Source organism: Panulirus ornatus, chromosome 38 (genome assembly GCF_036320965.1).
Source record: "Panulirus ornatus isolate Po-2019 chromosome 38, ASM3632096v1, whole genome shotgun sequence".
NCBI lineage: Eukaryota > Metazoa > Arthropoda > Malacostraca > Decapoda > Palinuridae > Panulirus > Panulirus ornatus.
In genome coordinates, this window is record NC_092261.1 from 396,061 (window position 1) to 409,533 (window position 13,473).

The window sequence follows — 13,473 nt, forward strand, 5'->3', positions numbered from 1 at the left end:
AGAAATTGAAGGAAAATATATACAACAATATATCACTTTGGTGATATATACAAAGATAAAAGAGGTTTAACATGTTAACATGAGTGATCTTGTTGCTTAATGAGAAAAAATATGTAAGTTAGAAATATGTTTAGAAAGACAAATATTGATTTGAATTACATTATGAGCATTTTCTAATGCTTCTCTTTATTTTGCTTTGTGACTTCCCTTTCAGGTCTTTGATTGGTTCTTCCCAGACATCAGCAAAGGAGGACAAATCTAATGAGGAGAGTGGGTATTCAGATTTTGGCAGTACGACTTCATCTACTTTTGAGTCATACAACAAGAGAAGTGAATGTTCCTCAGCTTTGTATATATCAGATTATTATGCTTCAAAACCTGAACTGCCAGAGGAAGAAACTAAAACTGTTTCTAGTAAATCAAAAAGACAAAAGCAAAATATTAAAGAAACCCCATATAGGGAAATATCTTTGGAATCAGGAAGGGTTTCAACATCATCCTTTAAAAGGCCAGCAGCACATCAGAAGCCATTAGGGAGGAGTAAGGTCAAGCAGGTTGTGGGCAGACAAAAAGTCACCAAGGTGGCGAAAGATAAGGGTAAGTATGCTTGTAATTACCTGTTTTTGTACAGGGAGAGAGTTTTACACTAGCAGGGCCTCATATCTTGAACATTCTTTACTATCATACAACTTCTTAAATTTTTAAGTTGTTTGCATTAACCATCTCCTCACTCATCATGTGACATTCATCTGCCTCTCTTATACTATAAAAATACTTCTTTACATTGTTTTTCAGCAAGTTTCTTGATAATTTCATATTATGCCATCTGGTGCTTCATCCCTACATCTCTTGAAGAACAGTTCTCTGTTTTTGTTATCGATCAAATTTAAAAACATTAATGTTGTGTTCAGGCCACCCCTCATTCTTCTCTCATCCAGGGAGGGCAAGTTCACAGTCTATAGCTTTTCCATGTAATGCAGTGTCTTAGTTCTGGTATCATCTTCCTCTATATCTTTTCTATTATCTCTTTGTGGTTCTTCAAGTGCTCTGACTAAACCTGTACATTCATGATGGTGTGATGTGGATTTCTTAAATACTGTAATTGCCTGCTGTATTTTACCAAAATGAAGCGAAAACTATACTTTCTTGGGAACCCATCTCTTAAAGTTTCTCAACTGTCATAAAACATTTGAAGCAATTGTCTGCCTTCAGCATCCACAATTTCATCATTTAGCTTATTCCATTCATTCATTACTGTAATACTTGAACTGATTTACACCTTTCCTAACAGATTTTTGTAGAGTTCTGTGTTATGTCCTTTAGTTGCCATGTCTTTTTTTTTATTTTTTTCTCTAAGCTTAGACAGAATGCACAAGCATCTGAATACCCTAGTCAGTGCTCTCATTTTTTTTGTAACTGATCACCATTTGCTGTGTTACCAAGATAATGCCAGGAACAGACAAAGAAAAGGTCTCATCTGATCACATCCATTCGCTAGCTTTCTTTTGTAATGCACGAAAACCACAGATTCTCTATTTATAACCATGCCCCACAGACCATTCTGTGCTTACTCTTGGCTGCTATGCCTTGGTTTAGTCCACTGACAACAGGTCACCCATTGTGTACCACATTACTCCAGTTCACTCTGTCCCTTGCACACCTTTTGCCCTCCTGCATGTTCAGGCCCTAAGCACTCTGTATCTTTCTCACTCTATCCTTCCATATCTAGTTTTGTATCCCCCATCTTATCCCCCAACTTTTGACATGTACATCATCTCTTTTTAAGCTATCTGCAATCATTCTTTCATGTCCAAACTATTTTAGCACACCCTCTTCAGCTGTGTCTGTCACACTCTTTTTATTAATACACCTTTCTTCTACCTTGTAGATAGGTAGTTAGGTAGGTACCCTTTTATACTTTTTTGAGCAAACCACCTTACAACTTATTGTCCTCAAACATTTCGTTTTCAACTCATCCATGCTCTTCTGCACATTCTCATCTGTTACACATACCTTGCATCCATACAGCTTTGTTAGGACTACTGTACCTATAATTGTACCCATTTTGCTCTCCCAGATAATAACTTCTCTTTTTGCTCATTCCTCAGTGCTGCTGGAACACTATCTCCCTCACTCACCTTTTGACTCATTTCTGCTTCTTAGCTAAGTTCTCTGCCGTGTCATCTGGGTATCTAAAACACTCCACTTCTTCCAAATTTTCGTTAGACAAATTCAAACACCAACTAACCTCTCCCTCTGCGCTGCTAAACCTGATAACTTTGCTTTTATTTACATTTACTATCAACTTCCTCCTTTCACACAGACTTCCAAACTCAGGCACTAACTTCTGCAGTTTCTTATCTAAATCTGCAATCAGTGCAGAGTCATTAGCAAGTAACTTCTAAATCAATTCTTATGTCTCCTTATTCCACACAGATTGCTTACTCAGCCATCCAAGATCCTTGCATTTACCTTCTTCACCACCATGTCCATGAACATATGACACAGCTCTATTAATATGAAGCACCCCTGCTGCAGATCAACCTTCACCTGGAACCACTCCCTTTTCTCTGCCTGCTCACTCACAGCTTGATAAAAACTGCTTCTGGTAGCTTTCCTCCTTGTTTCAAGGGTTAGCCAAAGTAAGATACAGTACTGAGCTATCCATTGTGTATTTGGGAAAGTGGAGGAGGTACTCCCGCAGAATGTGTAGCTTACTTGTGGAAGTCACAGTCTCTGTCTCTTTCAAATTTGGGTACCTAGTTGTCTCTCTGTCATTAGTGTTATTGTTCTTTGTCTTCAATGAGTTTATGTAAAAATTATGAATAGCATTGATATAATAGGTAAACTCCTTTATCTAACATATCCAATTACCATAAAAGTAATTTCCATTAACCCACAAATGATATGCCCAACGTATATAAAGTTTCAACATTATACTGTAAATATTGTTGCACCAGGGAATACCTGGTTTAAAAAGCGAGATATACATAAGTATACTTATGTAAGTAGGAGAGATGGCCAGAGAGCGTTATTGGATTACGTGTTAATTGACAGGCGCGCGAAAGAGAGACTTTTGGATGGTAATGTCCTGAGAGGTGCAACTGGAGGGATGTCTGATCATTATCTTGTGGAGGCTAAGGTGAAGATTTGTATGGGTTTTCAGAAAAGAAGAGTGAATGTTGGGGTGAAGAGGGTGGTGAGAGTAAGTGAGCTTGAGAAGGAGACCTGTGTGAGGAAGTACCAGGAGAGACTGAGTACAGAATGGAAAAAGGTGAGAACAATGGAAGCAAGGGGAGTGGGGGAGGAATGGGATGTATTTAGGGAATCAGTGATGGATTGCGCAAAAGATGCTTGTGGCATGAGAAGAGTGGGAGGTGGGTTGATTAGAAAGGTTAGTGAGTGGTGGGATGAAGAAGTAAGAGTATTAGTGAAAGAGAAGAGAGAGGCATTTGGACGATTTTTGCAGGGAAAAAATGCAATTGAGTGGGAGATGTATAAAAGAAAGAGACAGGAGGTCAAGAGAAAGGTGCAAGAGGTGAAAAAAAGGGCAAATGAGAGTTGGGGTGAGAGAGTATCATTAAATTTTAGGGAGAATAAAAAGATGTTCTGGAAGGAGGTAAATAAAGTGTGTAAGACAAGGGAGCAAATGGGAACTTCAGTGAAGGGCGCAAATGGGGAGGTGATAACAAGTAGTGGTGATGTGAGAAGGAGATGGAGTGAGTATTTTGAAGGTTTGCTGAATGTGTTTGATGATAGAGTGGCAGATATAGGGTGTTTTGGTCGAGGTGGTGTGCAAAGTGAGAGGGTTAGGGAAAATGATTTGGTAAACAGAGAAGAGGTAGTGAAAGCTTTGCGGAAGATGAAAGCCGGCAAGGCAGCAGGTTTGGATGGTATTGCAGTGGAATTTATTAAAAAAGGGGGTGACTGTATTGTTGACTGGTTGGTAAGGTTATTTAATGTATGTATGACTCATGGTGAGGTGCCTGAGGATTGGCGGAATGCGTGCATAGTGCCATTGTACAAAGGCAAAGGGGATAAGAGTGAGTGATCAGATTACAGAGGTATAAGTTTGTTGAGTATTCCTGGTAAATTATATGGGAGGGTATTGATTGAGAGGGTGAAGGCATGTACAGAGCATCAGATTGGGGAAGAGCAGTGTGGTTTCAGAAGTGGTAGAGGATGTGTGGATCAGGTGTTTGCTTTGAAGAATGTATGTGAGAAATACTTAGAAAAGCAAATGGATTTGTATGTAGCATTTATGGATCTGGAGAAGGCATATGATAGAGTTGATAGAGATGCTTTGTGGAAGGTATTAAGAATATATGGTGCGGGAGGAAAGTTGTTAGAAGCAGTGAAAAGTTTTTATCGAGGATGTAAGGCATGTGTACGTGTAGGAAGAGAGGAAAGTGATTGGTTCTCAGTGAATGTAGGTTTGCGGCAGGGGTGTGTGATGTCTCCATGGTTGTTTAATTTGTTTATGGATGGGGTTGTTAGGGAGGTAAATGCAAGAGTTTTGGAAAGAGGGGCAAGTATGAAGTCTGTTGGGGATGAGAGAGCTTGGGAAGTGAGTCAGTTGTTGTTCGCTGATGATACAGCGCTGGTGGCTGATTCATGTGAGAAACTGCAGAAGCTGGTGACTGAGTTTGGTAAAGTGTGTGGAAGAAGAAAGTTAAGAGTAAATGTGAATAAGAGCAAGGTTATTAGGTACAGTAGGGTTGAGGGTCAAGTCAATTGGGAGGTGAGTTTGAATGGAGAAAAACTGGAGGAAGTGAAGTGTTTTAGATATCTGGGAGTGGATCTGGCAACGGATGGAACCATGGAAGCGGAAGTGGATCATAGGGTGGGGGAGGGGGCGAAAATTCTGGGGGCCTTGAAGAATGTGTGGAAGTCGAGAACATTATCTCGGAAAGCAAAAATGGGTATGTTTGAAGGAATAGTGGTTCCAACAATGTTGTATGGTTGCGAGGCGTGGACTATGGATAGAGTTGTGCGCAGGAGGATGGATGTGCTGGAAATGAGATGTTTGAGGACAATGTGTGGTGTGAGGTGGTTTGATCGAGTGAGTAACGTAAGGGTAAGAGAGATGTGTGGAAATAAAAAGAGCGTGGTTGAGAGAGCAGAAGAGGGTGTTTTGAAGTGGTTTGGGCACATGGAGAGAATGAGTGAGGAAAGATTGACCAAGAGGATATATGTGTCGGAGGTGGAGGGAGCAAGGAGAAGAGGGAGACCAAATTGGAGGTGGAAAGATGGAGTGAAAAAGATTTTGTGTGATCGGGGCCTGAACATGCAGGAGGGTGAAAGGAGGGCAAGGAATAGAGTGAATTGGAGCGATGTGGTATACCGGGGTTGACGTGCTGTCAGTGGATTGAATCAAGGCATGTGAAGCGTCTGGGGTAAACCATGGAAAGCTGTGTAGGTATGTATATTTGCGTGTGTGGACGTATGTATATACATGTGTATGGGGGGGGGGTTGGGCCATTTCTTTCGTCTGTTTCCTTGCGCTACCTCGCAAATGCGGGAGACAGCGGCAAAGTATAAAAAAAAAAAAAAAAAAAATTGTTGCATCTTCCTTTCTTTAAAGTTTGCAAAATTTGCCCCTCAAAGTAACAAAGTGCACCTCATTTAGAACATGATGCATATTGAAAATAATTCAAACAACATTAATCTTAACTGATAAATCTGAAGGAAAATATCTTTTCCTTAGCTTGGGAAGGAGACTTGTGTGAAGAAGTACCAAGAGAGACTGAGTACAGAATGGAAAAAGGTGAGAACAAAGGATGTAAGGGGAGTGGGGGAGGGATGGGATGGGATGTATTTAGGGAAGCAGTGATGGCTTGCGCAAAAGATGCTTGTGGCATGAGAAGCATGGGAGGTGGACAGATTAGAAAGGGTAGTGAGTGGTGGGATGAAGAAGTAAGATTATCAGTGAAAGAGAAGAGAGAGGCATTTGGACGATTTTTGCAGGGAAATAATGCAAATAACTGGGAGATGTATAAAAGAAAGAGGCAGGAGATCAAGAGAAAGGTGCAAGAGGTGAAAAGGAGGGCAATGAAAGTTGGGGTGAGAAAGTATCATTAAATTTTAGGGAGAATAAAAAGATGTTTAAGAAGGAGGTAAATAAAGTGCGTAAGACAAGGGAACAAATGGGAACTTCAGTGAAGGGGGCTGATGGGGAGGTGATAACAAGTAATGGTGATGTGAGGAGATGGATTGAGTATTTTGAAGGTTTGTTGAATGTGTTTGATGATAGAATGGCAGATATAGGGTGTTTTGGTCGAGGTGGTGTGCAAAGTGAGAGGGTTAGGGAAAATGATTTGGTAAACAGAGAAGAGGTAGTAAAAGCTTTGCAGAAGATGAAAGCCAGCAAGGCAGCGGGTTTGGATGGTATTGCAGTGGAATTTGTTAAAAAAGGGGGTGACTGTATTGCTGACTGGTTGGTAAGGTTATTTAATGTATGTATGACTCATTGTGTGGAAGTCGAGAACATTATCTGGGAAAGCAAAAATGGGTATGTTTGAAGGAATGGTGGTTCCAACAATGTTGTGTGGTTGCGAGGCGTGGGCTATGGATAGAGTGGTGCGCAGGAGGGTGGATGTGCTGGAAATGAGACGTTTGAGGACAATATGTGGTTTGAGGTGGTTTGATCGAGTAAGTAATAATAGGGTAAGAGAGATGTGTGGTAATAAAAAGAGTGTGGTTGAGAGAGCAGAAGAGGGTGTTTTGAAATGGTTTGGTCACATGGAGAGAATGAGAGGAAAGATTGACCAAGAGGATATATGTGTCAGAGGTGGAGGGAATGAGGAGAAGTGGGAGACCAAATTGGAGGTGGAAAGATGGAGTGAAAAGATTTTGAGTGATAGGGGCCTGAACATGCAGGAGGGTGAAAGGTGTGCAAGGAATAGAGTGAATTGGAACGATGTGGTATACTGGGCTCGACATGCTGTCACTGGATTGAACCAGGGCATGTGAAGCATCTGGGGTAAACCATGGAAAGTTCTGTGGGGCCTGGATGTTGAAAGGGAGCTGTGGTTTCAGTGCATTATTATGTGACAGCTAGAGTATGAATGGGAACGAAAGTGGTCTTTGTTGTCTTTTCCTAGCGCTACCTCGCGCACATTTGGGAGGAGGGGGTGGTTATTTCATGTGTGGTGGGGTGACGATGGGAATGAATGAAGGCGGACAGTATGAATTATGTGCATGTGTATATATGTATATGTCTGTGTGTGTATATATATGTATACATTGAGATGTATAGGTATGTATATTTGCGTGTGTGGACGTGTATGTATATACATGTGTATGTGGGTGGGTTGGGCCATTCTTTCATCTGTTTCCTTGCGCTACCTCGCTAACGCGTGAGACAGCGACAAAGCAAAATAAATAAATAAATGAAATATAAATATCTTTTTTTATGGTTCATGGTGGGATGCCTGAGGTTTGGTGGAATGCATGTATAGTGCCATTGTATAAAGGCAAAAGGGATAAAGGTGAGGGTTCCAACTAGAGAGGTTTGTTGAGTATACCTGGTAAATTTTATTGAAGGGTATTGATTGAGATGGTGAAGGCATGTGCTGAGCATCAGATTGGGGAGGAGCATTGTGGTTTCAGAAGTGGTTGAGGATGTGTGTTTTAGGGATTTGCTTTAAAGAATGTGTAAGAGAAATACTTAGAAAAAAGATGGATTTGTATGTGGCATTTATAGATCTGGAGAAAGTATGTGATAGGGTGGATAAAGGTGCTTTGTGGAAGGTCTTAAGAATATATGATGTGGGAAGTAAGATGCTAGAAGCAGAGAATTTTTATTAAGGATGTAAGGCTTGTGTAAAATAGGAAGAGAAGAGAGTGAATGGTTCCAAGTTTGGTCTACAGCAGGGGTTTGTGATGTTACCATGGTTAATTTGTTTGTGGATGGGGTGGTGAGGGAAGTAAATGCAAGACTCTGGGAGATAGGGGCGAGTATGTAGTCTTTGGGGCATGAGAGGGCCTGGGAAGTGAGTTAGTTGTTGTTTGCGGATGAAACAGCACTGGTAGCTGATTCGAGTGTGAAACTGCAGAAGTTTGGTGACTGAGTTTGGAAGAGTATGTGAAAGGAGAAAGTTGAGAATGAATCTAAATAAGGGCAAGGTTATTAGGTTCAGCAGAGTTGAGGGACAAGTTACTTGTGATGTAACTTTGAATGGAGAAAAATTGGAGGAATTGAAGTGTTTTAGATGTCTAGTTGTGGAAATTGCCCACAAATTGAACCATGGTGGAACCAAGTCATAGGGTAGGGGGAGTGGGTGAAGGTTGTGGGAGCGATGAACAATGTGTGGAATGAGAGAACGTTATCTGGGGGGGGCAAAAATGGGATGTTTGAAGTAACAGTAGTACCAAATATATTATATGGTTGTGAGATAAAAGTTTTGACGAAGGAGAAGATGAATTTGAAAGAACGTGAGGATGAGTATGAAAGAAGGGTGACCAAAAGGGGAATTGAAAGTGCAGTAAATATACAGATGCAGTCATGTGTGAATAAGGTGTTTAAAATATTTAGGGGAAAGACTGTTAAAGCTTGTAGAATTAGTATTTGAATACAAGGTTGTGAGATATGAGAATAAAAGTGGAAATGCATGGTGGATGAATGAAAAATAGAAATGCTGTGGAAGGGAACATAAAGACATGTTACCAGTAGATGTTCAACAAAGGGGGAGATAAGAATATATATGTGTATAAGATGTGTAAATGGAATGTTAAGAGGTTTATCAGGAAAACAGAGTAGATGCTTCAGTGCTTCTCCCTTAACAGGCCACTGGCAAAGGGCAAGTCTAGAGCAGTGTTTGCAGAGATCCCTTCATGTTCCTACTGACTACTTCTGCATAGTGTTCCTACCCACTGCTTCTGCCTAATGTTTCTACCTAAATGCTCCTACCTACTACCATATATATTATTATTTATTTATTTTATACTTAATTGCCATCTTCCACGTTAGCGAGGTAGTGCAAGGAAACAGATGAAGAATGGCTCAAGCCACCCATATACACGTGTATACACATAAACGCCCACACACTCACATATACATACATAAAAAGTCCTCTCACAGATATCTAAAACACTTCACCTCCTTCAGTTTCTCTCCATTCAAACATACCTCCCAAATAACTTGTCCCTCAACCCTACTGAACCTAATAACCTTGCTCCTATTCACATTTACTCTCAGCTTTCTTCTTTCACACTTTTTACCAAACTCAGTCACCAACTTCTGCAGTTTCTCACCCAAATCAGCCACCAGTGCTGTATCATCAGCGAACAACAACTGACTCACTTCCCAAGCCCTCTCATCCAGAACAGACTGCATACTTGCTCCTCTCTCCAAAACTCTTGCATTCATTTTCCTATCAACCCCATCCATAAACAAATTAAACAATCATGGAGACTTCATGCACTCTTCTGCTCTCTGAACCTCACTCTTTTTATTTCCACTCATCTCTCTTACCCATTCATTACCTACCTACTACTACTGCTATCTGTTGCTCCTACCATTTTGCCAGCAGGCAGGATTGGCACATAGTGCTCACTACAGGTAAATCTAGAGTTATGAAGAATGAGTTGTGTGAGTTAAGTGTTGTCAAGTGTTATGTGTGGTGAGAGATTGTATGTTTGTGGACAGATTGCCAGTAGTCCACATGTGGGTGAGATAGAAAGTAAATACAGCTACCTGGGCCAGAGGAGTGCAGTTTGACAACCATTAAATTGCTGGTTCGCTATGCAGCCATCACTAACCTTCCTGATACCCAGGTGGGTATTACTGGTAATATACCTTCCTGAATGCTTTTTGCTTACCAACTACTTTTTACTGGTAGGGAATGTGTCAATCAGATTTTTGAAGTGAGATTGATTGTGGAAAAGTATATAGTGAAAGGGAAGAAGCTGTATGTAGCTTTTATGGATCTGGAGAAAGTGTATGATGATAAAGATGAGAGACATGCATTTTGGATGTGTCAAGAATATGTGGGGTAGGGAGACAGCTGCTGGATGGCGTGAAAGCTTTATATAAAGGAGCTAATGCATGTGTCAGAGTGGATGGAGAGTTGAGTGAAAGTTTTGGTATACAAGTAGGTATAAAGCTGTATGCAGCTTTTATGGATTTGGAGAGATTGTATGATGTCACCTTGGCTTTTTTTAATTTATATGGATATATGGATGGTGTGATAAGAGAGATGAAAGCAAAAGAAGGGAAAAGGGTTGTTTGTGGATGATATTGTGCTGTTTGCAGAGAGTGAAGAGGAGTTGCATTTTGTTGTGATTGAGTTTTATGATGTGTGTAAGCATAGTGTTTGAAGGTAAATGCGTGTAAAAGTAAGGTATTGCTGTTTGAAAGGAAACAGAATGAATGTATAGATTTTGCAGAGCCCTCTAGAATGAGAGAAAAAATGGTACTAAACTGTGTTATAGATATGGGAGGAGAAAAACTGGAAGAGGTGATAAAATTTGTGTTTGGGAGCTAACCTGGAAATGTTTGGTGATATGGAAGGAGGGACAAGGGAGAGAGCAGTACAGGGTAGAAGAGTCATTGAGTCCCTTCTTAGAATAATGAAGGATAGAGGTGTAACCATGGAAATGAAAAAAGGATTTAAGGACAGCATACTCTTCCTGACCCGGACCTGTACAGCTGAAACATATGAGTCACAGAGGTCAAGAATCCAGGCTCTGGAAATGAGTTGTTTGAGAGGAGCATGTAGAATGAGTAGATGGAAGGAAGAAAATGATGAGGGTATGTATGAAAGATTTGGTGTAGCAAGGAATGTAAAGGGATTGAATTGTGGAGTATTAGTAATACTTAGTAATACTTTGAGGTGGTTCAGGCATGTGAAAAGAATACAAGATGGGGAGAGTATAAGAAGAGTGTGTGTTCATATGATAAAAGGGGTTGAGTTAAGAGGAAGGCCACCTATGACATAGTGAAGTAGAGAGGAAGAGTGCTGGAGGGATAGAAATGGGAGAATTCATGGAATGGGTTATGCTAGGAAGGTTTGTAAGGACAGAGATAAGTGGAGCTCTTTTGCTGTGGCCTCTCCCTTGATGGCAATTCCTGGAGGGAATGGATGTCATATATATATATATATATATATATATATATATATATATATATATATATATATATATATATATATAGATAGATAGATGGGTAGTTACTCTTAATTCAGAATGTGTCATATTTCGTAATTCAGTCATTATTGTGGCAAGTTGTAGTATGTGGTGTAACAAAGGTCTTCATATGATTCGGCTGAGTTCAAGGGTCACCTCATTGTACTATATGTTTGCTCCTACTTTTTGTATTTGTGTTAATGGCCAGTGGAATATTATTTTTATTGCTGTATCAGTACTCATGAAATAGCCAAGTCTGTATTCAAACTGTCTATTTCATTAGATGCATAATAAGAAGGAAAGAGCATATCCTCTGCTCAGCAAATGTTCTCATAATGTAGAGGCGCAGGAGGCAGTTAAGAAGTCATCCTCCACTACTCTGTAGACTAAATGGTGATGCTCAAATAGTTGCTCTCTTTCTATGGTTCACAATGAGATGACATCAGCATCTGAAGATATGACTGGTGATGTGGTGATGAACTTTTGTTGAAATAGTGAACAGTATTCACATTAGATGATTATCAGAATTGTTTTAACTTTAATATTCATTATTGATTGACCATATTATTTGAACCAACAGGATTTAGATTCATGCCATTGGCCTCTACTGCTTGGGCTTATCATATGGGTTCAGAAAATCGGCTCTTGGGTTTTATCATATTTTTGTTTTTAACTAAATACTATCCCTGGGGATAGGGGAGAAAGAATACTTCCCACGCATTCCTCATGTGTCGTAGAAGGCGACTAAAGGGGACGGGAGCGGGGAGCTGGAAACCCCCCCCTCCTTGTATTTTAACTTTCTAAAAGGAAAAACAGAAGAAAGGGTCACGTGGGGAGTGCTCATCCTCCTCGAAGGCTCAGATTGGGGTGTCTAAATGTGTGTGGATGTAACCAAGATGAGAAAAAAGGAGAGATAGGTAGTATGTTTGAGAAAAGGAACCTGGATGTTTTGGCTCTGAGTGAAATGAAGCTCAAGGGTAAAGGGGAAGAGTGGTTTGGGAATGTCTTGGGAGTAAAGTCAGGGGTTAGTGAGAGGACAAGAGCAAGGGGTGGGAGTATGTGATAGAGCATAAGAAAGTAAACTCTAGATTGATATGGGTAAAACTGAAAGTGGATGGAGAGAGATGGGTGGTTATTGGTGCATGTGCACCTAGGCATGAGAAAGATCATGAGAGGCAAGTGTTTTAGGAACAGCTTAGTTCCCACTACTTGTTATCACCTCCCCATTAGCCCCCTTCTCTGAAGTTCCCATTTGTTCCCGTGTCTTATGCACTTTATTTACCTCCTTCTAAAACATCTTTTTATTCTCCCTATAATTTAATGATACTCTCTCACCACAACTCTCATTTGCCCTCTTTTTCACCTCTTGCACCTTTCTCTTGATCTCCTGCCTCTTTCTTTTATACATCTCCCAGTCATTTGCATTACATCCCTGCAAAAATCGTCCAAATGCCTCTCTCTTCTCTTTCACTAACAATCTTACTTCTCCATCCCACCACTCACTACATTTTCTTATCTGCCCACCTCCCACGCTTCTCATACCACAAGCATCCCTTGCGCAAGCCATCACTGCTTCCCTAAATACATCCCATTCCTCCTTCACTCCCCTTACATCCTTTGTTCTCACCTTTTTCCATTCTGTACTCAGTCTCTCCTGGTACTTCCTCACACAAGTCTCCTTCCCAAGCTCACTTACTCTCACCACTCTCTTTACCCCAACATTCTCTTTTCTTTTCTGAAAACCTCTACAAATCTTCACCTTTGCCTCCACAAGATAATGATCAGACATCCCTCCAGTTGCACTTCTCAGTACATTAACATCCAAAAGTCTTTTTTTCGCTCGCTTATCAATTAACACATAATCCAATAATGCTCTCTGGCCATCTCTCCTACTTACATACTTATACTTATGTATATGTCTCTTTTTAAACCAGGTATTCCCAATCACCAGTCCTTTTTCTGCACATAAATCTACAAGCTCTTCACCATTTCCATTTACAACACAGAACACCCCATGTACACCAATTATTCCTTCAACTGCCGCATTACTCACCTTTGCATTCAAATCACCCATCACTATAACCCAGTCTCGTGCATCAAAACTACTAACACTCACTCAGCTGCTCCCAAAACACTTGCCTCTCATGATCTTTCTTCTCAAGCCCAGGTGCATATGCACCAATAATCACCCATCTCTCTCCATCCACTTTCAGTTTTACCCATATCAATCCAGAGTTTACTTTCTTACACTGTATCACATACTCCAACCTCTCCTGTTTCAGGAGTAGTGCTCCTCCTTCCCTTGCTCTTGTCCTCTCACTAACCCCTGACTTTACTTCCAAGATA

General features: G+C 40.5%; 1 protein-coding gene across 3 annotated transcripts in view; it reads left to right on the forward strand.

The window, feature by feature from the left end:
• Positions 1-13,473, forward strand: part of Hyls1 (Hyls1 centriolar and ciliogenesis associated) — a 92,058-nt gene that overhangs the window by 21,580 nt on the left and 57,005 nt on the right. For 2 of the 3 annotated variants that reach the window (XM_071684311.1, XM_071684308.1), the window contains exon 4: positions 215-597. In XM_071684311.1, coding sequence (XP_071540412.1) covers positions 215-597 — 383 coding nt within the window. Of the gene's footprint in view, positions 1-214; positions 598-2,436; positions 4,470-13,473 lie in introns of those variants that run through there. The other variant, XM_071684309.1, reaches the window with a different exon arrangement.